We start from the raw sequence: 23,947 nt of genomic DNA, 5'->3' as shown, positions 1-23,947 counted from the left end.
CGTTTATTTATAATTAACATTTATGTTAATATGTATATTTAGGCTGTAAAGAAATGGTTAGGAGACCTTATTAAATACTTTTTTGATCATTAAATCAATGGATTTCTGTTACACTGGGTTTTTTAACTTTTCTTTTGCTATTAAGCATGTAAATGACCATTGTAAGTTTTTTTAATCATAAAAACGGTTGTAAGAATAAATGAGAAATATGAAAAGCTTTAAAATCCTGAACAAAAGTAAATTTTTTGGCAGTATTATTTACTACCAGGGTTTCTACAAAGTCTGGAAATTGCTTTGTATTTAATTATTTTAACTGGAAACCTCCAGAAGTGCCCTTATTCCCAATACTTTGTCTTTTTAAATGTGTACATTTTTATTGACTCTATTTTTATTTAAGAAAAGTTCTGTTAAGATTTTATTGAGCTCTTTATGCTTTGTTAAAATTTGACAAAATGTCTATGATGTGGTGCAACGAAAGAACATTCAAGCTGTTAAATTCTCCCTACCAGTCTCTAGCCATAATTTAAAAGTTTTCAAGAAGGTAAACTGACATTGAGTAGGTATTGATATATGATACTGATATACACTTCAATGCAGATCTTGAATTTAAAACATTCAAATCATAAAGGCTTTTGGCAGTTCTACACTTCTCTTAGGTCACTTGCATTGAAGATAAATGACCTTAAATGTGTACTTCTTTCATACTAAAACAGACCAATCAAAATCAACTGTTTTTTTTTTAAATGTGGGTCAGAAACAAGGCAGTTTCTGTAAGCTAGAACAAAGGTCTGCAACCTGCAGCTGAAAAGCTGCAATTGGTTCATTGTTTCTCTTGCTTACAAATATCAATTAAGCAATGAGATATTTTCCTTTCTTGTTTCATTAATGTGTTCTTTATGCGACGCTGTAGAGCAATGATGTTTCGGGGCTGTCCCTGGGCAACACAGACTTTCAACTCCCTCCGCAAATTTTCTATGGGATTGAGGTCTGGAGATCGGCTAGGCGGCTACAGGACTTTGAAATGTTTTTTACTGAGCCACTCCTTTGGTGCCCGGGCGGTGTGTTTAGAATCATTGTCATGCTGGAAGATCCACATTTCATCTTCAAGGTTCTCACTGATTAAAGGAGGTTTTGGCTCAGACTCTCAGGATACATGTTCATTCTTCCCTCAACATGGATCCAGTTAGTTTGATTGTATTTGAGTTCTTGGATATTTCCTGTTTACCCTCTTGTGTCAGTCTCCTTTTCCCTAGCTCCCTTATTGCTTCTGTTCACACCTGCTCCCTTTGCTGGTTTGTCGTCATTACTCTATCCCCCTCTTCTTGTGAGTATTCTTGGTTTTCTGCATTTTTGGAGTTTTGTGGATTTATGTTTTTTGGGGATTTTTGCTTCTGTTGGACTTTTGGTAAATTAAAAATTCAAGTAATCACATCAGTCTCTTGTGTCTGCATTTGGGTCCTTTCTTTTTTTCTTCTTTTTTTGTATTTTTGGGGGCAATTAATTGAATGCCTATTTTTTGAGCATTTATTTATTTCAGTATTTTTAGATATTGCAGAGTTGGTCCTCCATACTTTTTTCTCCATCACAACAGGTACAACAAACATAAATGCGTAAAATCAACCGTTTAAAAAAAAAAAAAAAAAAAAGTTTTTAATCATAGAGATCATCTTTATCATTATTTTGTCCATTCTATTTTTTTCGCGTTTTTTTTTTTTTTTTTTTACTAAGACCAATTATTTCCTCCGTTTGGTTCTCTTGTTTACTTCATTTGGTTTTCATTACTAGGTTTCGGTTTTCCTCTCCCTCATTTTAACAACAGACGCAGCGATCGAGCAGCTGATGTGGGTTATATCCTAGAACAAGGTATGATTGTCTCCTTTGAACAGTTTTAATCACATGTGATGGTTGCAGATATGAATGTGTAGTTTAACAACATTCTGCATCTTAAATATCTACCACCAAAACCAGACTTAAAAAGCTTGAAGCAGCCAACACATATAGCCTATGTTTTTGAGAACTTTTATATGTACAACGCTTTCTTTTCTTAGGCTGTGCACAGGCAGGTAGGAAAAAGTTTTAACTGAAAGAAATTCATGTTTTAATTTGGGTCTCATTGCGCAAGGTGAAGTTACACCCTGTGGGAAACAGTGGTTTAAAGTATTTTAAGCCGATTTCGATGTAATTGTCATGGGGGAAAATTAACCATTAAATGGCCGTTTCTAGCGGTTATTAGTCTCATTTAATGTTTTCAGATTGTGCCTCCTTTACCTTCTAATATGAATGATAACAGGGCCAAACACAGGACCCAAAAATACTGAGGTTAGGAGTCGGTCACTTCTCGGTGGGTTCAGCTTGCTTCCCAGAAAATGTTTTCAATCCCATTATTTAAATCTGGTCATTTTCAAAGTCTTAAGGAGCAAAGATAAGATCTTTATGATTTTTGTGTAGTCTAGTTGATCTATTTCTCTGTTCATCTTTCCCTGCCAGACATTTCAGGCATTTTAAACTTGTAAACTTGATTTTCATGTCCTCTTTCTTTCGAAGCTTCTTTCTCATCGTTTAGAAATGTGTCACCAAAGACATTCCAGTATAATTGAAGTAAGCTGCTTCATAGTTTCTTAAATATTTAGATTAGCCAAGCCCTGTTACACTATTAGGTTGATGATAATGTAGGAAGGAGGCACAATCTGAAGCCATTCTATGGGACGGATGGCCGCTAATAATGGCCATTTAATAGGGTAACATGCAAAGCTGCTGGACTGTAAATATGCTCTGTACAGAACTCGGTTTCAACTGGTTTCATTTTGTAAAAAGTCTTCTTTAAAGAGCCCTTTGCTCTCAGATTATTAGTCGAATAATCAACTGATTATTCAATTTGAGTATTAATTTCTAGTTGCAGCCCTGGATATTGTGATCCCTACCATTTTAGATATCTGTGCGAATTTACATTGACAGCGGTTAAAAAAAAAAAAAAAAAAAGCCAGCGAAGCTGCGCCGCAAATTGCCAATTATAGGCAGGCAGCCTGCCTTTCTGCAGTAGTTGTTCCGGTGCCTGATTTCAACCTTAGCAAAATTACGTGTTAGGTTTCTGGGCTTCAGTTCTAGAAAACAGTAAGTGTGTAGAGGTTTTATACTACTTTTTTAGGTTTTAATATGGTTAGAATATGGCTAACGTTACCTAGCCCATACCGCTAACCAGCAGAAGTGATGCTAACTAGTACTTGTAGGAATTTACCACGAGAACAATTTAACTATGCTAAAAGCTATACTTGATGTTTAACATAAAAAATTTTGTAACAGAAATAGGGAATCTTTTAATTTATTTATTTCAGTCCGTTTTAAACAGGATCAGCTTCGACGTAGCTGGGTTGCTAGCATTACCCAACATGTGCCTTCCGGTCACTTTTTTTTTTTCATTTTAATTTGGTACAAAAAGTAGTAATTCAATTTAATAGCTGTTTAAATAATTAAGCTGTTTCTGTTGATGGTGCTCTGTTTTTTTTTCTTTCAGACAGTTAAAACTTGGAAAAGTTACCTTTTTTTTTTTTTTACAGATGGCTGGGATATTTAATTTGCTCCAGCAATACAGACTGGAGTCCTACTACAACCAGTTTCTGCAAATGGGTGTGAAAGATGAGAGGGATTTCCTGGATGGAATCACTGATGAGGATTTGTACAGCATGGGTAAGTTTCTAGAAGACATCACACTAGTGATGGTGAGATGAAGCCTCATGAGGCTTTGAACCATTTGGCCAAATTGCTTCAACGATCCCAACAGTTCATGAGGCTCCATGTGAACATGTCGCCACCTTCTGGTTGAGTGCAGAACTACAGTTTGTAATAAAATCTGATTTTTTTTTTTTTTTCAGCTTTTAAGTTCCTTTGAAATTGTTAATGGTTGGTGTGTATGATAAAATCTATAAAAAAAAATTTAAGTGTACAGTTTTTTAAAATAATCTTTTAAGGTGCACTGTTTTTCTGCCAATTTAGTGAAATAAACTGAAGCAGTCAGTGAGAGTGTTAGTGCAAATTGTGCAATGATGAGCAAAATGAAGGTGTTTTTATTCAAACATAGTTTTTCCAAATTTTTTAGTTTTAATTGGGTTGGAAGTTGTGTTCAAACAATCTTTTGGCTAAACCGACCTAATTTGGCAGTGTTTTTACCCTATCTATATTTTTACTAGGGGAAACCAATGAAATTTAGCCTTATTAGCCAAAATAATTATAATCGCAACTTTCAAAAGTCGACCTCATTCTCAGGAGAGGGAGTCTGTATCTTACAGTTGACGCCACTTATGTGTTTAACTGTTCAATGGAAAGTTCAAAGGAATAGTTTTAAGCAACTGGATTGGTTGGAAAAACGGCCAATCTATTCTTAGAATCTATCCAGTTGACAGCAACCCTCCTACAAACTCCTACACATCTTGACTGAATCCTGAGGCTGTTTAAATGCCTGTCAAAATTCTTGCACTTCCCGAAGCGGTCACGTGGTATCATGGTAGCGAGGCCTCTGACGTCATCAATTTTGGCCCATCCTCTAAATGAATCACGCCTATATATATATATATATATATATATATATATATATATATATATATATATATATATTCTTTTTATGTGGCTGAGTTTATCAGTGTGGCCCTAATTCATAACAGGTCATCTCTAGGCACTTTACAGGAAAGCAAGGTTAGTTTATACCAAATGGGGAACATTGTAATTTATTTAAATGTTTTATATGTCCACATTGCTGTAAGAAAATGTTCACACCTCTTAAATTTTACATTTTTACAAACTTGTGCTGATCTGTCAAAAAACTAAATCTCAATGAAATGCTTTGAAGTCTGTGGTTTTGTCCTTAAACAATGTAAAGTTTTTGTTATGTTGTGCTGTATTTGTGAAAATAATTTGTGTTGTTCTTAAGTGGATATCCCTTTTTGTTGTTGTTGTTCTTAGGTTTAAGTCATGTTGAAAAGAATCGTTTTCATACCATGAGAACCTTTATTCAAACACTCAGCGCATCACACCGTCAGGTTCAAAATGTGGCACCAGTGCAGCAGTCAGACTCCTTTTGTTTGTGGTACACCTATCCTAAATGTCCTGAACGGAAGCTGATAAAAGGTAGGAGGAAAAACAGGACCGCCTAATCATTTACTGTAAATGATACTATTTACATGGAACTGGTGAAGTAGTTATGATCGCTGCAAACACTACTTCCTCTTTAACATTTAAACAACAACTGATGTTATAGATATGGACCCGACTCAGAACACTGTAGAGGATTTGATGTTACGGATCTGTTACCTTGAAAAAGTTGCCAGCACCAAAGGAGTCTGTATATATACAGACGATGGGATGCCTCTGACGGATGATCCCTTCTTCAACACATGTGAGTAGATATAAACTCTTTATATCCGTTTGCTAGAACTGAAACAAAAAACCAACTGTAGAGCTAAAGGTCAAGAGGAAACAATAGATATAGTAACAGTAACCCATAGTAGACATTAATGGCACTCAGCTGCGAACGGCTTGTGAAGAAATTATACCTGTAGCACATATGGACTAAGTGATCATTAATCCGTATCACTGTCCCATAATGCTCCAAGGGGTCCAGAGTCAAATCAGTTCTAATAGCCTCTTTTCTTAGGTTTCTGAATTTTTGTTTTCATTTATTTTTTGGCTTATAATATTACAGCAACATTTTATTGATATGAGATATTAGAGACACTTGTTTGATACAATACCATGTGGAAAATTCATATTCTTTACGTGAATTGTTTTGTTTTCAGGGTCTTTTAAAGAGAGACATATCAAAAATGGCGACACACTCTATTGCATATTTACTCCCAAGGAAAACCTACAACAGGCCCCTGAAATGCCAAAGCAGAACCTTTGTGAAACAAATGGAACAGAAGTCATTCGATGCCACATTATGCTCAAGGTACTGATTGGTTAGCGGTCCACCAGCGACAGCCCTTTTGCTCCTTTTCAATCTTTGATTTTTGACTTTTTTTTTGTTTTGTTTTTTTTTATTCCCAAAAATAACAATTGGAAAAACCAAAATCAGTAATCAGAATATTTGTTTTCTTATCTCCTTGATTTGAAATTGTTTTTGGTTTTTTTTCCAAATTACAGTGATATCACTGTATGCTTGAAAAGAACCTTTTCATAAGAAGATAAAATATGTAGGGGGGACATTTTTAAACTTCTCTTCAGTATTTTAGATTGGAGACAATGGCTCTGTTCGAAAACCTAGGACGGGTCCTCCAAGGACGCGGTCTACCTAGACTGGATCCTTCGAGGTCCTTGAAAATAAGGAGACCGGAAGGGTTCTGGCTGTGAATTCGACCAGGTCTACCCTTCGGCGGGTTTTACCACCGTATGCTCTGTTGCTTAGCAACCGTGAACGTTGACACACAAAGCAGGAAAAGAATGAATACAGAAGTTTTCAAAACTGTTTATTTATTTCTTTTTTATTGTGAAGTGAACAAAGACTACACTCACAAGAATCCAGAGTGGAATAAAGATTCCAACCACCGGGAGCAGGAACAAATCAAATCAAATGTAATGATAGAAACCTTAGTCAGTTAAATAACATGCTGCTGTCATTCTGCACATCTTTGATGTTGCTGCTATTTTCAAATATCCATTACTGTCAAAAAGTCCATAGCTGCATATTGGTTTTTTTATTCCCCAGTTTTATATTGTTAAAACACTTTCTAGTATTTTATTGTTTATATTTTAACTCTTCCCTATTATGTTATTCTTATACATTTTTCTAAGGTCCACATTTCTGTGACCATTTTCAATAATCTTTCTGCTGCTGTAAATTTTCCCATTGTGGGAAAATAAAGGGATTTTCTATTCTATTCTATAAAAGGGGTAGAAAGATATAAGTAAATCTAAACAATATATTTATAAAAAATATATCTGCAAAATCTCTAATATTCAACAACATAAAATACGAAGTTAAGCATATTGTGCAAAACAGCAATAAAAAGATAAAAATCCTATCAGATTTATAGTCCCCACCCTGCAGATATATTAGAATCTGTCCTTAAATTACAGCCAAACCCATTTACACAGTAACAGATAAAAACCTTTGGATAAATCAAACATTACCGCCACATATCTGACTCAGTAACCATTAAAACAACTATTTTCATTCATTTCAGACGGAACTATTCACAGTTGTATTATATTAAACTGAACTTCCAATTTTCACCACTGTTCGGCGCCAAGTAACCTTTACTCTGATCACAGCTTGCTTGGTCTCGCAATGAATCCTGGGATATCCAAGAATACCGAGGATACATCGGACCCGTCCTTCAAATCGGGCAAAAAGAAGGACGCATTTTAAGGCCGCATAACGAGGACTCTTGGAATCCGACCAGACCTCGGCGCCGCGCTATGACGTAATCGGCCTTCGAATCCGGTCTTCTAAGGATGCGTCCTAGGTTTTCGAACAGAGCCTAAATCTGTGTGCATTCCGTGATAGTGCAGATCCTGACCTTTACTTTGAGGCTTTCAACATTTTCAAACCCAGCATGTTCAATTAAAGAGCTTAAAAGATAAAAAAAAAATAAAAATATAGATATATGTTACTGTTTTGCCCTCTCCATTTTAATATTTTTAATACTTTACTGATATGAGTATCAAGTCAAGTTGGATTGCCATATATATATACAAATATCTTTAATCTCATTCTGTAATTTATGCTCACATTATGATTCACTTTTCAGAAAAAGAACAGTAAACCCACCAGACAGGACCCATCAGACTGCTAAATAGCAGTGTGCACTTACCACAAAGTTCCTTGGTATATCTCTAGTTTTAATAAAGTGACAGTGGGTACGGAAAGTATTCAAGCTCCTTCAAATTTTTTACACTTTGTTTCATTGTAGCCATTTGCTAAAATCAATAGTTTATTTTATTTCTCATTAATGTGCACTCCATGTTAACAGAAAAAAAAAACAGATGTAGAAATGTTTTCAAAAAAAAAAAAAAAAATACAAATAAAAACTGAAATTACATTGTCAAAAGTATTCAGACCCTTTGCTCAGTATTGAGTAGAAGATCTCTTTGAGCTAGTAAAGGCATCAGTCTTCTTAGGAAGGATGCAACAAGTTTTTCACACCTGCATTTGGGGATCTTCTGCCATTCTTCCTTGCAGATCCTCTCCAGTTCTGTCAGGGTGGATGGTGAATGTTGGTGGACGGCCGTTTTCAGGTCTCTCCAGAGGTGCTCAGTTGGATTTTGTTCAGGCCTCTGGCTGGGCCAGTTAAGAATGGTCAGAGTTGTTCCCAAACCACTCCTGTGTTATTTTAGCTGTATGCTGAGGGTCGTTGTCTTGTTGGAAGATGAACCTTTGCCCCATTCTGAGGTTCTGAGCTCTCTGAAGGTTTTCTTCCATGATATCTCTGTACTTTTTTTTTTATTTTTATTTTTTTTTATAACTTTATTTTTATTTTGATCGTTATTAACAAACAATACATAGAAACTATAATAGACAAAAAGTACAGAACAATCGAAGCAAAAAACAAAAAACAGGGGGAGACTCGTATTTTAGTAACTCAAAACACATGGGGACCATCCATTTCCAAAATTAGTCTGGTATCGTTGATGTGAAGTTTGTCCATTTTTCCCATTTGTCTAAGCATTGCTGCTCCTGCGTCCTCAGCCTATGTGTTAGAAGCTCCATCTCAAATAGTGAGATCACAGTCTGTATCCACTCCTTTGTGGTAGGAGGTTCAGATTTGCGCCACCTCCTAGTTATCACCTTTTTAGCTGCCACCAACAGAATTTTTAACAAATAACAATCATTATTAAATGTGATATTGTCCAAAAGACCAAGGTATAATACCAGACCGGACTTGGGTATTGAGTAAGCCAGTATTGTTACAATCTTACTGTGTATTTCGTTCCAGAACTGAGTAATTTTAGGACAAAGCCAGAAAATATGCGCGTGATTAACATTAAATTCTCCACAATCTCTCCAGCATGGCTGAGCTCTAGATTTGAATTTACTAGTAATTTTGGGTGTTATATAAAATCTGATTATATTCTTCCAACAATGTTCTCTCCAGATTCTGGAAGAGGATGTTGTAGTTTGGGTCTTCCAAATATTCAGCCAGCCTTCGTCGGTTATTAGAATATCAAATTCCCTTTCCCATTTTGTTTTAATATTCAATGTATTAGTGCCTCTATTTTCTAACAGATATTTATAGAGTAAAGACACTGTTCTTTGTTTTTTACCCTTATAGGTCTCAATCAGCATTTTGATAATCCCATTTACATTTGGGTCTATTTTTTGTTTTATTTCTTTGTTATAGAAGTCCCTTAATTGTAGATATCTAAAGTGATCTTGAGTTCTTAGAGCAAACTCTTGCTGTAGTTCCTGGAAACTTTTAAAGTGCCCATTGTTAAGGACTACGCATAACGCTGTTAAGCCTCTTTACCTAGAGAAAAACTAGTAATGGCATTAACATTCTTTAATGTATTCTTAGTGGTCTCTATATCACCAATGATACTCCGCAGTTCTCTTCCATTAACTCTTTGTTAAATATTTTTCCATTTCGCTTCATAATTTATGTCACTTATATTTATTATGGGAGTTATTTGGGCAGCATGATAATATTTTCTAAGGTCAGGTAAGGCCCTACCTCCTTTCTCCTTTGGTATATGTAAAGTTTCAAATTTTATTCTGGGTTTTTTACCGTTCCATATGAATCTAGAAATAATCTGGTTCCATGTTTTAAACTGTCTATCCGGGATTTCTATAGGTAATGCCAAGAAGAGGTACAATAACCTTGGTAACATGTTCATTTTTATCGCTTCAATTCTGTAGCTGAAGTCTAGTGTTAGGACATCCCACTTTCTAATATCCCTCCTAATTTCTTGGTCCACTTTAGTAAAGTTAGCTTTGTACAGATCACCTATGTTTTTCGTTAATCGTATTCCTAGGTAAGTCATTATAGTAGAGCTCCAATTTAAATTATATTTTCTACGTATTGATTCAGATGGTGTATAAGCGAATGTCAAAACCTGTGTCTTTTTCAAATTTAGTTTGTATCCTGAATAGAAGCCAAATATCTCTAACTGGTTGATCAGACAAGGCAGCGAGTTTTCAGGGTCTGATAAATAACAAATAACATCGTCTGCAAACAAACCTATTATATGGGACTCATTATGAATATCTATACCTTTAAGATCCTTATGTTGTCTTATGTGTTGTGCAAGTGGCTCAATAAAAATTGCAAATAAAGTTGGTGACAAACAGCAGCCCTGACGGGTAGAGCGCTCTAGTTTTATATTGTCAGTTAGATTTCCATTAATCTTGATTCTGGCCACAGGTGACTGATACAAAGTCCTCACACACTGTACAGCTTTTTCATTAAAGCCAAATTTTCCAAGTGCTTTATATAAGAAGTTCCAGCCTACGCTGTCAAAAGCTTTCTCTGCATCGAGACTGATTAAGATAGCTGATGATTTTTTATTTTGAATATGGTCTATTATGTGAAGTGCCCTCCTGATGTTATCTCGCGTTTGGCGACCCTTAATAAATCCTGTCTGGTCCTCATCTATGATATCTCCAATGAATTGCTCAAATCGCTTCGCTAAAATCGAGGTATAGATTTTATAGTCCATGTTTAGGATAGATATTGGTCTATAATCAGAGCATGTTTCACTCTTCCTTTTTTTCGGAATGACTGTTATGATTGCTTCTCTCCAAGATGGCGGGAGCACTGCATGTTCCAGTGTATAATTAAATGATTTTTCTAGTAGTGGGAGGAGATCTTCGCTGAAGGATTTGTACCACTCAGATGGCAATCCATCACTTCCTGGTGTTTTACCATTTTTTAATCTATTAATTGCCTTTTGTATTTCTATCCTAGTTATATAGGAAGTGAGAAGTTTATTTTGGGTTTCACCAATTGAGGGCAGATCCAGTGACTCCAAGAAGGTTTCTATCTGTCCATCATTAGCAGAGGGAGGCTGACTGTATAATCTCTGGTAGTATTTCCTAAACCTGTCCTCAATAGTTGCTGGGTCATGTAACATTTGATTTGTTTCATCATCCTTTAATTTATAGATATGTCTGACTGTTGCTTTTTCAATTTCTTTGCCAACAGTTTTGTTCCTTTAGGTCCCACCTCATGATATGATTGTTTAATAAACTTTGATTTCTTTTCAATTTCATATGTAAGCATTTTATCAATGTTGTTTCTTAGTTCTTTTATTTTTATTAACAGGTTGGGATTTTGGGTTAATTTGTGTTGTCTTTCCAGATCTGTTAGTTGAGCTCTTTCTTTTTCATAGGCATCCACTCTAGATTTCTTAAAGGCCGCTGTTTTTGAGATAAATTTTCCTCTTAATACTGCCTTAAGTGCATCCCATAATATCACCGGATTAACCTGTCCATCGTCATTCTCTTCTATGTAAGTTTTTATATCGTGGGAAATTCCGGCTTTGATTGTTTTGGAGTTCAACAAGCCTACATTTAATCGCCATGCTGTTTTGCGTTTTTCAGAAGATAAATTTAGTTTTATTATTAGCGAGGAATGATCAGATATACTTGTTTCTTCTATTTTACATTCCTTTATCTTATATATATCAGATTTATTCATGAAAAAGTAATCAATTCTAGAATAACTTTTATTAGGCGCTGAGTAATGGGTATAGTCCTTTACATTGGTGTTTAATTCCCTCCAGACATCAACAAATCCAAATTCCTCAAGTGTCAATTTAAATTTTTTTGTAGTTGAATTTTGTTGTTTTTTACTATTTGTTGTATCAAGTTTTGTGTTTAATACCATGTTGAAATCCCCTCCCCAAACCAACATTCCCTCTGTTTCCATAATTATTTTGTTGAGGAGGCTATTAAGGAATTGTTTATTACTATTTGGAGGATTGTAAACGTTGACCAGTGTCACCATTACATTGTCTAGAGTCCCCTTCACCATCACATACCTCCCCTCTTTATCTGACAGATCATAGCTACAATCAAATTTTATTGAATCATGAATTAGAATTGAAACTCCTCTTTTGTTTCCATGTCTGAAAGAGCTGTAAAATACCTTTGAGTAGCCAAAGCCCCTGAGTTTTTTGTGTTCCGATTTAGACAGATGCGTCTCCTGTAAATAGATTACCTGTGCTTTCTCTTTTCGCATTTTAGTTAGAATTTTTTTACGTTTTATAGGATTATTCATACCATTCACATTCAACGAAACTATCTTGATAATATCAGTCATTATTTAGTTTTGTAAGGTCACCGTGTGATTCTAGAAAAAGATCCCCCAACAAATAGCTGAACAGGCTATTAAAAACCAGATGAACAAATAGAACAGAATCTTCCAAAGGTGGAGATGTGTGAAAACATCCCTCAGTGTCCCTGCTGGTGGGGTGGGGGCAAAGTACCACACTAGGGTGGGGGCCCCCTCTAGTAGTAGACGGAGATCTACCTGTACTAGGTAAGTCCAACATTTGGTAAGCGCTACAACATTCACTCCTTTCGGCACTTTGTTTAAATATCTATCAAAAGACCTATGAGCAATAACTTCAGTAACAGAGGGGAGGATAATATCCAAAACAGGACTAAAACCAGCTGGTAAAGACATTCAGCTCTTAAATCGCCCGTACGTTACTTTAATTTTTTTTTTTTTTTTTTTTTTTAATAGTAGAGCAAACCTGTTATGATTCAATGTTCAGAGTTACTGGTCCTCACGTCTGAACTCTGTGAGCCTCTCCCTCGCGCGTTGTCCTGCACCGGTGTTGTTAATCCGTTTCCATGGTAACAGTGAGTCGAGCCTCTCCTTGGTCACTTTCAACTTGTTCTCTCTTGGTACCCAGGTCAAGTCGAAGCCTCTCTTGATCATATCCGACGCTGCTTCATCTGCGTTCTGGTAGGTCCGCACTCCAGAGTCCCAGAAGATTCTCATCTTTGTGAATGGCGTCTGGAATCTGACGCCCTTCTGCTTCAAGGCTGCCTTTAATGGGCCATATGCTTTACGTTTTTCTATAACGTCCGAAGCATAATCGTTATCAAAGTAAAGGAGCTTGCCCTCCATCTCCACTTTCTGTTCCCAGGCTTTCCTCAGAACCATTTCTTTTGTGTTGGATTGCAAGAAATTCACAATTATAGACCTCGGGGCCGCATTGGGAGGCGGTCTGGGTGCCAGAGCTCAGTGTGCCCGCTGAATCTGTGGTTCAGTTCCTTCCGGAAGCTTCAGCTGTTTGATCAGCAGATTGGCGACAAACTCGGAAACCGATCTACCTTCTTTACCTTCTGGAACTCCATAGATGCGAAGATTATTTCTCCGGCTTCGGCTCTCCAAATCCACAAGTTTGTCGTTCATAGCTCTGTTGCTTTCTAATGACACAAGCAGCGCATCTTTCATTTCCAAGCACGCCGCCTCCAGATCAGCTATTCGAGTCTGCGCCTCGTTGATACTGCCCTTCTGGTTCTGCAGTTCGCGCATCATTTCCTCCCTGAATCTGTTGAAATCTTCTTTCATTGTTGCCTTTACATCTTCTTTGAGTTCTTCTATGTCTTGCTTCATCTCGTTTTTAAACTCTTTTAAGTCTTTAGAAAGCATCTTGATACTCTCCATCAACGCGTGCTGTTGTAAGCCAACGCTAGCTTTGCTCGTAGCAGCGTTAGCCTCATCCTCACTACCATCTCCCGACTGCGCACCAAAATCTTGTGTTTTAGACGTCTTCTTTTCGGTCTTGTAAGTTTTCGGCATCTTCCCCCTTTAAATGGTTTAGACTGAAGTTTTGATAGTTGTCTGAAATAAGCAAGGGGGGAGATTTAAATACCGAAACGGAGGAGCCTGTTCCTACGTGGCCATCTTGTTGCAGCGCTGACCCGGAAGTGATATCTCTGTACTTGTTCATGTTATTCATCTGTCCTTCAATTGTTTCCAGTTATCCTGTCCCTGCAGCTGAAAAACACCCCCACAGCATGACGCTGCCATCACCATGTTGCACTGTTGGAATTGTATTGGGCAGTTTATGAGCAGTGCTTGGTTTTTCTACTCGCATACCGCTTAGAATTATTGCCAAAAAGTTAAATCTTGGTCTAATTAAACCAGGGAATCTTCTTTCTCATAGTCAGGGAGTATTTCATGTGTTTTTTAGCAAACACTATGTGTGCTTTCTTTGCACTGAGGAGAAGCTCCTATCGGGCCACTGAGTAGTGGAGTTTCTGCAGTGATAGATAACTTTGTGGAACTTTCTCCCTACTGCATCTCTAGAGCTCAGTGACGGTGATCTTTGGGGTATTATTTACCTCTCTCACCAAGTATTTTCTTCCATGATTGCTCAGTCGGCTGGCTTGACGGCCAGGTTTAGGTCTGGTCATCCCAAACTTCTTCCATTTAAGGATTATGGAGGCCACAGCACTCTTAGGAGCTTTGAGTGCCGCAGAAATTCTTTTGTAACCTTGGCCAGATCTGTGCCTTGCCATAGTAGTGTCTCTTAGCTCCTTGGGCAGTTCCTTTGACCTCATGATTCTCATTTGCTCTGACATGCACTGTGAGCTATAAGACCTTATATAGACAGGTGTGTGCCTTTCCTTATCAGTTCATTAAACACAGCTGGACTCCAATGAAGGAGCAGAACCATCTCAAGGAGGATCAGAAGAAATGAACAGCACGTGAGTTAAATATGGGTGTAACAGCAAAGTGTCTGAATACTTGAAACCATTTGATATTTCAATTTATTCTTAATAAAATCTGGAAAGATTTTAACTTTTTTTTCTCTTTTTTTCTGAGTGTACATTATTGAGAAATGAAATACATTTTTGTAATTTTTAGCAAATGGCTGCACTGAAACGAGTGGAAAAATTTAAAGGTGTCTGAATTTTTCATTCATTTTCATTTCATTTTTCATTCTTTCATTACCCACTGTATTTAGCTTAGATTAAATATCATGTACATATGACTGCATTGCTTCTGAAAGGGAATGTACAACATTTTATGTTTGACTGCCTTCTTTACTCATTAAGGGATACTTTGAGATCCTTGTGGACCTGGAAAAGGACACATTAGAAACCCTGATACACAAGCTGTCAAATATAAGCGGTGTCCCAGCACATGTCCTTCATTACAGGTAATTCTACTTAAATGCGTGTTCATACAGCATGGACCTCTCTAAGGTTTTTAAATATTGTTTCTGTGGCTTTCCTAAGTATGTTAACTATTTTGTCGTATGCATGTTTATTATTATTGTCCCAGACGAAAAGACTCCATCAGCGACACGCTGCAGAAATGTGGGATTGCTAAAGGGTCAACCGTTTCCTTTAGTTTGTCATCTCATTCTGAAGACGATACATACCATAATACGTTCTACAACGATGTCGTGCCTTCAGTGTCGCAAACCCTGAAGGGAATCAGTGTGTTTTTCTCATGTCTATATACTATTGTGAGAAAATTTTTATTTTTTTTCTGTATGTGCATGTTTGCTCTAAACCCATAAACTGTAAAGGCAGCCGTGGGTTTCAAGTGTCCTAACTTTTTTCTTTTATATTTAAATTATATTTTCAGGCAAAACATGCAGATGTGCCCCGCAAAAAGTTGTTTGCCTACATAAGAAAACTGACTGGATGTAACCCTCTCATCCAGAGTTTGCATCAACTGCAAAGAAATGAATGTTTGAGCAAAAACCAGAAGGTAAGCAGTAGAACGTACTTTAAGTTTGCTGTTGTTGAATGAATCCTTTCTGAACTACACTACCGTTCAAAAGTTTGGCGTCACCCAAACAATTTTGTGTTTTCCTGAAAAGTCACACTTATTCACCACCATATGTTGTGAAATGAATAGAAAATAGAGTCAAGACATTGCCAAGGTTAGAAATAATTATTTGTTTGTTTTTACATCAAACTTTGCTTTCGTCAAAGAATCCTCCATTTGTAGCAATTCCAGCATTGCAGACCTTTGGCATTCTAGCTGTTAATTTGTTGAGGTAATCTGGAGAAATTGCACCCCACGCTTCCAGAAGCAGCTCCCACAAGTTGGATTGGTTGGATGGGCACTTCTTGCGTACCATACGGCCAAGCTGCTCCCACAACAGCTCAATGGGGTTCAGATTTGGTGACTGCGCTGGCCACTCCATTACCGATAGAATACCAGCTGCCTGCTTCTGCTCTTAATAGTTCTTGCACAATTTGGAGGTGTGTTTAGGGTCATTGTCCTGTTGTAGGATGAAATTGGCTTCAATCAAGTGCTGTCCACTGGGTATGGTATGGCGTTGCAAAATGGAGTAATAGCCTTCCTTATTCAGAATCCCTTTTACCCAGTACAAATCTCCCACCTCACCAGCACCAAAGCAACCCCAGACCATCACATTACCTCCACCATGCTTAACAGATGGCGTCAGGCAATCTTCCAAAATCTTTTCATTTGTTCTGTGTCTCACAATCGTTCTTCTTTGTGATCCAAACACCTCAAACTTGGATTCATCCGGCCACAACACTTTTTTCCAGTCTTCCTCTGTCCAATGTCTGTGTTCTTTTGCCCATCTTAATCTTTTTCTTTTATTGGCCAGTCTCAGATGTGGCTTTTTCTTTGCCACTCTACCCTGAAGCTCAGAATCCAGCAGTCGCCTCTTCACTGTAGACGTTGACACTGGTGTTTTGCAGGTACTATTTAATGAAGATGCCAGTTGGGGACCTGTGAGGTATCTGTTTCTCAAACTAGAGACTCTAATGTACTTATCTTCTTGCTCAGTTGTGCAACGTGGCCTCCCACTTCTTTTTCTACTCTGGTTAGAGCCTGTTTGTGCTGTCCTCTGAAGGGAGTAGTACACACAATTGTAGGAAATGTTTAATTTCTTAGCAATTTCTCATATGGAATAGCCTTCATTTCTAAGAACAAGAATAGACTGTCGAGTTTTAGATGAAAGTTCTCTTTTTCTGGCCATTTTGAGCGTTTAATTGACCCCACAAATGTGATGCTCTAGAAACTCAATCTGCTCAAAGGAAGGTCAGTTTTGTAGCTTCTGTAACGAGCTAAACTGTTTTCAGATGTGTGAACATGATTGCACAAGGGTTTTCTAATCATCAATTAGCCTTCTGAGCCAATGAGCAAACACATTGTACCATTAGAACACTGGAGTGATAGTTGCTGGAAATGGGCCTCTATACACCTATGTAGATATTGGACCAAAAACCATACATTTGCTGCTAGAATAGTCATTTACCACATAAGCAATGGATAGAGTGTATTTCTTTAAAGTTAAGACTAGTTTAAAGTTATCTTCATTGAAAAGTACAGTGCTTTTCCTTCAAAAATAAGGACATTTCAATGTGACCCCAAAATTTTGAACGGTAGTGTACAATGTCACTATTTAAAGAATTTCTATTGGAAAAGTAGGTGAAATTTATAATTGGTCCCATTTTTCTCCATTATATTTTTTTTCAGCTTATGCATGTTAAAAAAATTATTCATGGGGATTTTTACATTATTAACATAAATTGCTGTTTTGCTATATAGTTAAGGGAGATCTAGACCCAAGCCTTGGTTAGCTCCTCCCCTTAGTCCATTATCTGCTTATCTTCTGACATAGAATTGCTAAATGAGTGTGATGTTTTAAGCAAGGCAGTAGCTGCTAATCCTGCATTTGCACACAAAGTGGAGAAATTGTATAACGGTACAATTTCGATCTTTCCTGCGCTCACACGGGGAAGATCGATCACACTCACCTTCTCGCTCACCCTATGATGTGGAGGTAGTCTGGCAGAGAAGTGACAGTTTCCTCCTGTGAACCTGCTTTTATACCAAAACTTCAGTGTGCTTCAGCGTACTCGTAGCTTATACAAAACGTATTCATAACTTATCCAACATATGCCAGCATTTTTGCCAGATTTTCCGTACGTCAGGCATACGCTGAAAAAAATAAAGGTGTGAACGTGGCTAGAGTAAGATAGCATTTTATTTTATTTTTTTTGTGCAGTGTTAATGTTATAAAGAACTGATTTTAATTCTATTTTTAACCAAGTTTGTCATGCTGGCTGCTATTTTTGGTCTATCATTACTATAAACCAAAAGCAACAAACATTAAAGCTTTAAACTAAATATTTGAGGTAAGCTACAACAGTTTTGCAGATATTGCAGCTCAAATCTTTAAGGTTGTTTAAAACAATGTCATTAAAATACAGTGGCGGGCCGTGCATTTCACACCTAGGCCTTAGGTAGAGCTATGTCTGACTCAATCCAACCCTCAATAACTATTTTATGGTTATACAACTTCTACTGAAGGTACAGCTGCGACACACATAAAAAATAATAAAAAAATTTACCTGATAAAATTGCAACATTAATTAGAAATATAGTAACATTTTACTTACCAAAAATCCTGATTATTTGTACACAAAATCCATCCTCCTTTCTTTCCTCAAGAAGATTTCAATAACTCTGTTGTGCAGATTATCCGTGCGTTTCTGTTCCATCAAGAAGTCCTTTTCTATCGCCATCAAAGCTAAAGCTGAAAGTCGAGCCTGCCCTGTCGTATTTCTGGCATAAGTTTTAATTCGCTTAAGGGCTGAGAATGTCCGTTCAACAGAAGCAGTAGACACGGGGATGGTCACCGCCAAACACACAAACGTGTATAGCTGCCTCATGCTCTCATTGGGATTTTTCTGCTGAAGGAAGTCAAGGAGATCAGTGGGAGATTTTCCTGCAAAATCATCCATGGCATACATTACAGTTAGTTCTGTTCTTAGCCGAGGTAGATCGAAAAGTATCCCCTGACTCTGTGCTAAGCTGGAAAAGTCGCATGAGGAAAATTTTTCTGGTATTCCTGAAACTTCTGGGGGTCGAGGAGGGTGACAAAGATCAGTTTTTCGTGGTCTTGAAATCTGGTCTGTGTCTGGCAAATATTGTACAGAATCCTGCCGCGGAGTTGGTGGTAGTGGGCGAGGATCTTGCGCTGGACCTCTTTGTGCGCTCGGAGCACCCGCGGTGCGTTCAGTGACCTCGTAGATTTCCTCGTACCGGTTCCTCTCTCGCTCAACGGTGTCACAAAACTCCTTTACTCTTGCCAGACAAAACTGTTCATCCAGTTTTGTGTCCTGTAGTATTGAAAAGAGCACATCTGAGTACTCAAAAATGCCATTAAATGTGTGAAGCAAAAAACAACTAATTGATAAAATCGATAAAAATCGACTTTTAAAAGCGTTGGCAACGAATTTCATCATCGATTAGTTGTGTCGCGCGATTAATGCGTTATTCGCCGCCGTCGTCATCACTGCCACTCGATTGAAACGGGGGAAGAAAAAAAAAATACGGCAGAGTGAGCCAGTGCCGCAGGTGAGCAAAGGCTGTTTTCAAAAGGCAGAAACGTCAACTGTTCTAATGACCGATGCCGCAAACGCAAGCTGCGTCTCAATTCGCATACAGCCTGCGCTTCGTAAAGCCAAAAAATTCGTAACATTCAACTTTTGTAAAAACAAATTAACATGGCACGCAAGCACCACTGTTATGATGCAGCACCTGAAAAGGAAACACGTTGGAGCCTTCGATGGCAGTGAAGAGAGCTGATCAGTTTCGTTTTAAAGTGGGGAAACGTAACGTTAGTTTCTCAGGTAGCTCATCTGATGCTTTCCTTACCTTGTTAGTAGGTTACAGACAGTGATAAGGTTGGCTACTTATTTTACTTTTAATTTTATTTGAATTAGCTTAAGCAGTGTTTATATTTCTTTATAAATAAATTAATTTGCAAATGATGATGGCAAGGCTTTTAAAGTTTAAATCTTCTGGCAAAGATAAAGTAAAGAAGATCCTGTATTTTATGGAAGTGAAGTGATAGGTCAATTAATTATATGCCACACATGTGCGTATTTAGGAGTTGTAATGGGGGAGGCAAAAATTAACAATCAGTTGCCTGCCACTTAATGCAGATTGTTTCAAATTTAGATTGGGGCCCAGGACTTAACATTTTACACAAATTTCTTTTATTACTGCTTGATTTAATTTTATTTTACTGTATGTTTGGGACTACTGTGCAAGGCATAGTTTGGGAATAACATTAGGAAATGCTTTTTTTTCCGCCAGCTAATTGTTGTACTGTGTGTTTTGTGTGTTTTTAAGAGCAACACTAAGATGTCCTAACTGATCTTCTCCAGATTGCAGTTGTTGAGGGATTGTACATGCTCTTCAGAGAGCTTTTACCCAAGCAAGGATCGCAGAGAGGGGAAAAATCCATCGGGGATCGCAACGTCTTTGAGAACTCTTTGTACTGCTGGGCACATCTCATTGACAAAGCAAAAGTATTCCAATTATTGAGTTTTACAGTCTTATTTTGTTTTTTAAGCTGGTTATGGTTTTGTCCATATTCCTTTTAATTTTCTGCAGAATTTATTAGAAATTTTAGCTGGTGTCATTGATATTTAAAAATGGTGTCCCACATCTACAGGATGTGACATCCGAGTATGAAGTCTTTGCTCCAATCGATCTCGTTTCCCAAGAAGCTAACCATTTCTGCGAGCCAGTCAGAGTCCCAGGAGTACCAACTGTTTTCGAAAGAGCAGATGTTCTCGAAAAAATCAGCGGTACTTCTTTTTTTTTTTTTTTTGTAGGATAGTTTTTTCTCCATTCTTGCTATTTTTCTGCCTGTTTGATTTTCCTTGCTACCCTTCCTCTTACCTACCTTGTCTTGTTTTTTTTTTCTCCCCTTTTTTGTGTTGTACCTCCTTGCTTTTTTTTCTTTCCTTTTGGGAAGTGTTTACGCTAAAACCCAGCTTGCAGTTCTCAGTATTAAAAAAAACAACAACAAAAAAACTGCTCCACTATTTAACAAATCTCAAACTGTCTTTAAACCAGATGGAGTTAAAATCCCGAATTGCACTGAGGAGCCATTGCGTGAGTGTTCACTGCAGAGAGCAGCTGATGTGGAGAAGATCCTTCTCAGCATGCCTCGGTATTTCCGCACATATCCCCTCTGGATCTATCAGGATAAGGTGTCTGGCCAAAAGTATGCATCTTTCAAACCTTTCTTTTAACAGAATGAAAATATGTTCAGATGATTTTAAGAAGAGTTTTTTTATGAAGGTTATTTTGTCTTTTTTTTTTTTTTTTACACCTGTTCAAATTTTAAGTACAAGTACACAAATTCTGTTCTACAAGTTGCTCATAAAAAATCTCTTACATGCTCCAAATGGTCCAGTTTTTTTTACACCAGTTGTTGTTGATGTATCCATTACTGAAATGCAAGTTTCTCAACCTTCGTAAGATGTTATAGACCAATTTGAGCAGTTTCAAATTATGCTGATAACAGTACAGGTTATCCTCTCTTTACGTTGATGAAAGTTTTAACTTTTTGTCATATCTTTTGTCACCTTTAGTCCACTCTGTATTCTCATGAGTGTAGTCTTTTTTTTTTTTTTGCCTGATAAACCAGACTAAATGTGAGATTAAATGTCTAATTTAGTCTGGCCCCAATGAATGAGATATCAGAAGATTGTTGAGAACTACCTGTTGTCTTTCAAACCGCTGTCCATGCCTATTGAACCAGGCGCTCTTACCATTGAGCGCAGCTGACTGTGATGTAGTAAGCGCGACAGAAAGCTGGTGGGGGAGTGTAAACAAACAGCCTGTCGGTAAAACGACGAATACGTCCTTCTTTAAAAAGAATGAGCGTAGAGCAGGGTCGGGCAATTCCAGTTCCTGGGGGCCGGTATCCTGCAACTTTTTGATCCATCCTTGGTCCATCACACCTGAATCAGATGGTTGAGTTACCTCCTCAGTAGGCAGTAAGTTCCTCCAGGGTCCTCTCAATCATCTAATGACTTGATTCAGGTGTGTTGATCCAAAGGCGCATCTAAAAGTTGCAGGATACCGGCCCTCAGGAACTGGGATCGCCCACCCCTGGCGTAGAGCCTCCTTCTGCTCACGTTTCAGAGAAAAACCCAAGTCTAATTCCAAAGCTGAGTCAAAAAAGAACTGTTCAATTGTTGTTGCCATCTTCCATGTTGTGCTTTCTCAAGCGTCATGCAGTTTTTTTGTCTTGCCCTCAAAACCGCTTTGCAACCAAAAATTAAAAACACATCTTTGCGTTGTGATTGGCCCGCCAGTTCTAGGGCATGGGGAATGGATCGAGACTAGACCACTCGCAGGCAAAAATGATTTTGGCTGCTGGCAGGTGGAGTTAGTTTACTAGGCTAGTCTTTGTTCACTTTATTAAAACAAGGGGGAAAAAACTGTTTTGAAAAATTCGGTATTCACTCTTTTCCTGCTTTGTGTGTCAACTGTCACGATTGCTAGCGAACAGAGCGTACGTTGGTAAAAGCCGCCGAAGGCTAGACCTGTTTGAATTCACAGCAAAAACTCTTCCGGTCTCTTTATTTTCTCAAACTTTGAAGGATCGTTCGAAGGTCGTTGGAAGACGCAGCCGATGAATTCGAACGCAGCCAACATGGCCAACAGATTTTAAAAAATCTACAGTTACAATGCACAAATAGTTTTGCAACAATAGTTCTGGACCAAGAGTAATTTGATGAGCAACTTGTAGAACAGAATTTGTGTACTTGTACCTAAAATTTTAACAGGTGTGTGTTTTAAAAAAATAAAGATAAAATTCTACAAATACAAAACTTAGAACATAACTCTCTATACAAATTCACACTTACAATAAACAAATAATTGTGAAACAAAATAACTTTCATAGTTTTTAACCTTTGACTAAAGTGTTTATATTTCATAATAGATTTGCTACCTGTGTGCCTAAGTCGTCATTGTCATATGGTGTTTTATCAGGACATCAGTTTACTTTAATATGTTTAAAATGAGTGTAGTGTTTCCAAAAATACCCTAAGATTTGCTACCAGTTAATGCTGGAATGTTTAGTCCCACATCTAGGAGGACACACAGTGCCACCTTCTGGTGCAACTTTAAAATGTTACTTATGAACTGTTAGTCACACTGAACACCTACTCAAAAGTTAAGATTTGAAGCACAGGTTTTATTGAAAAAATGAAGGCGTAATGAAGGAAAGATACACAGGAAATATTTACGATCAGGCATGTGAAACACTTGTTTACTCACCCTTTTAAATTCCAGCTTTGAGGTCAATGTTGAATGGACATTTGGAAGCATGGTAGAAGGACTCAAATCTTTGCCTTGCCTCAACGTGATGTCTCCTCTACAGCTGAAGCATCTGGGAGCAACACAGAGTTACCTTGTTTTTCTAAGTGAAGGTATTCCACTCATATGAACCTCCATGAATTTCAGTCCAAGATCTAGGATTTAGAATAGACTGAATCCCAACTCTGTTTTACACCCTTTTCTCTGGTATTCTGTTTTTATTTTATAGCCTTAAAAAACTCCATACATTTTAATCTTATTTTTTACCTTTTTCGTCCTCTTAATCAGATAACCTTGGGATTTATCTGGGTAAGGGCAAAGGATCTCCAGATATGATCCAAGTGCAAGATTGTCTTACTGGAGAAGAAAACATGGTTGATCTAAATGTTTTGGCAGCCAAGTGAGTACTAAACATGATGCCGTGTTTTATTTAAAAAGGGTTTCTTTAGATAATGGGATAATGGCTATTAAACACTAGAGATGTGTTGGTTCATTATTTGATTACCCGGTTTGAATCTGCGGAGGTATTGTTTCTCAGATGGTTTACACAATGGAGGAAACATGTTTACGGATTAACGAAAATGATTTCAGTCGAGGTTAACACATCGTTGATAAAAGCAAAAACTGCAGAGAAATATCTCACCTTCTGTCTTAGGTCTTTTTACATCTTCATCATTCAGCTGGGGATCCCAGCACCAATGCCAAAGAGCCCCTGCATACATTCCAAATTTATCTAAAAGTCAGCCATGATGTGTCTACCCCAGAGCCCCAAGTCAGCATTTAGCCCCTCTCACACAGCCTACACTTTCACCGTATAAGGTTATGCCGGAGCCTCTCTGGCCGTCGTATGTCAGCATAAGAATGTCCATTTG

At 37.6% G+C, this 23,947-nt stretch overlaps 1 protein-coding gene across 1 annotated transcript in view; it reads left to right on the top strand.

Moving 5' to 3' along the window:
• The first annotated feature begins 1,785 nt into the window (after positions 1 to 1,785).
• Positions 1,786 to 23,947, top strand: part of LOC119781281 — a 41,090-nt gene continuing 18,928 nt past the window's right edge. Inside the window, exons 1-13 of the mRNA XM_038281691.1 lie at positions 1,786 to 1,863; positions 3,512 to 3,684; positions 4,954 to 5,118; positions 5,249 to 5,386; positions 5,787 to 5,938; positions 15,005 to 15,108; positions 15,234 to 15,420; positions 15,543 to 15,668; positions 20,120 to 20,263; positions 20,410 to 20,545; positions 20,817 to 20,967; positions 23,052 to 23,188; positions 23,364 to 23,475. Coding sequence (XP_038137619.1) covers positions 3,555 to 3,684; positions 4,954 to 5,118; positions 5,249 to 5,386; positions 5,787 to 5,938; positions 15,005 to 15,108; positions 15,234 to 15,420; positions 15,543 to 15,668; positions 20,120 to 20,263; positions 20,410 to 20,545; positions 20,817 to 20,967; positions 23,052 to 23,188; positions 23,364 to 23,475 — 1,682 coding nt within the window. The 5' untranslated portion in view covers positions 1,786 to 1,863; positions 3,512 to 3,554. The remainder of the gene's footprint in view (positions 1,864 to 3,511; positions 3,685 to 4,953; positions 5,119 to 5,248; positions 5,387 to 5,786; positions 5,939 to 15,004; positions 15,109 to 15,233; positions 15,421 to 15,542; positions 15,669 to 20,119; positions 20,264 to 20,409; positions 20,546 to 20,816; positions 20,968 to 23,051; positions 23,189 to 23,363; positions 23,476 to 23,947) is intronic.

This window comes from Cyprinodon tularosa, unplaced genomic scaffold, assembly GCF_016077235.1.
Source record: "Cyprinodon tularosa strain WSP-4 unplaced genomic scaffold, ASM1607723v1 ctg174, whole genome shotgun sequence".
In the NCBI taxonomy this organism is placed as follows: Eukaryota; Metazoa; Chordata; class Actinopteri; order Cyprinodontiformes; family Cyprinodontidae; genus Cyprinodon; species Cyprinodon tularosa.
This window is presented reverse-complemented; position numbering and strand designations above follow the sequence as displayed.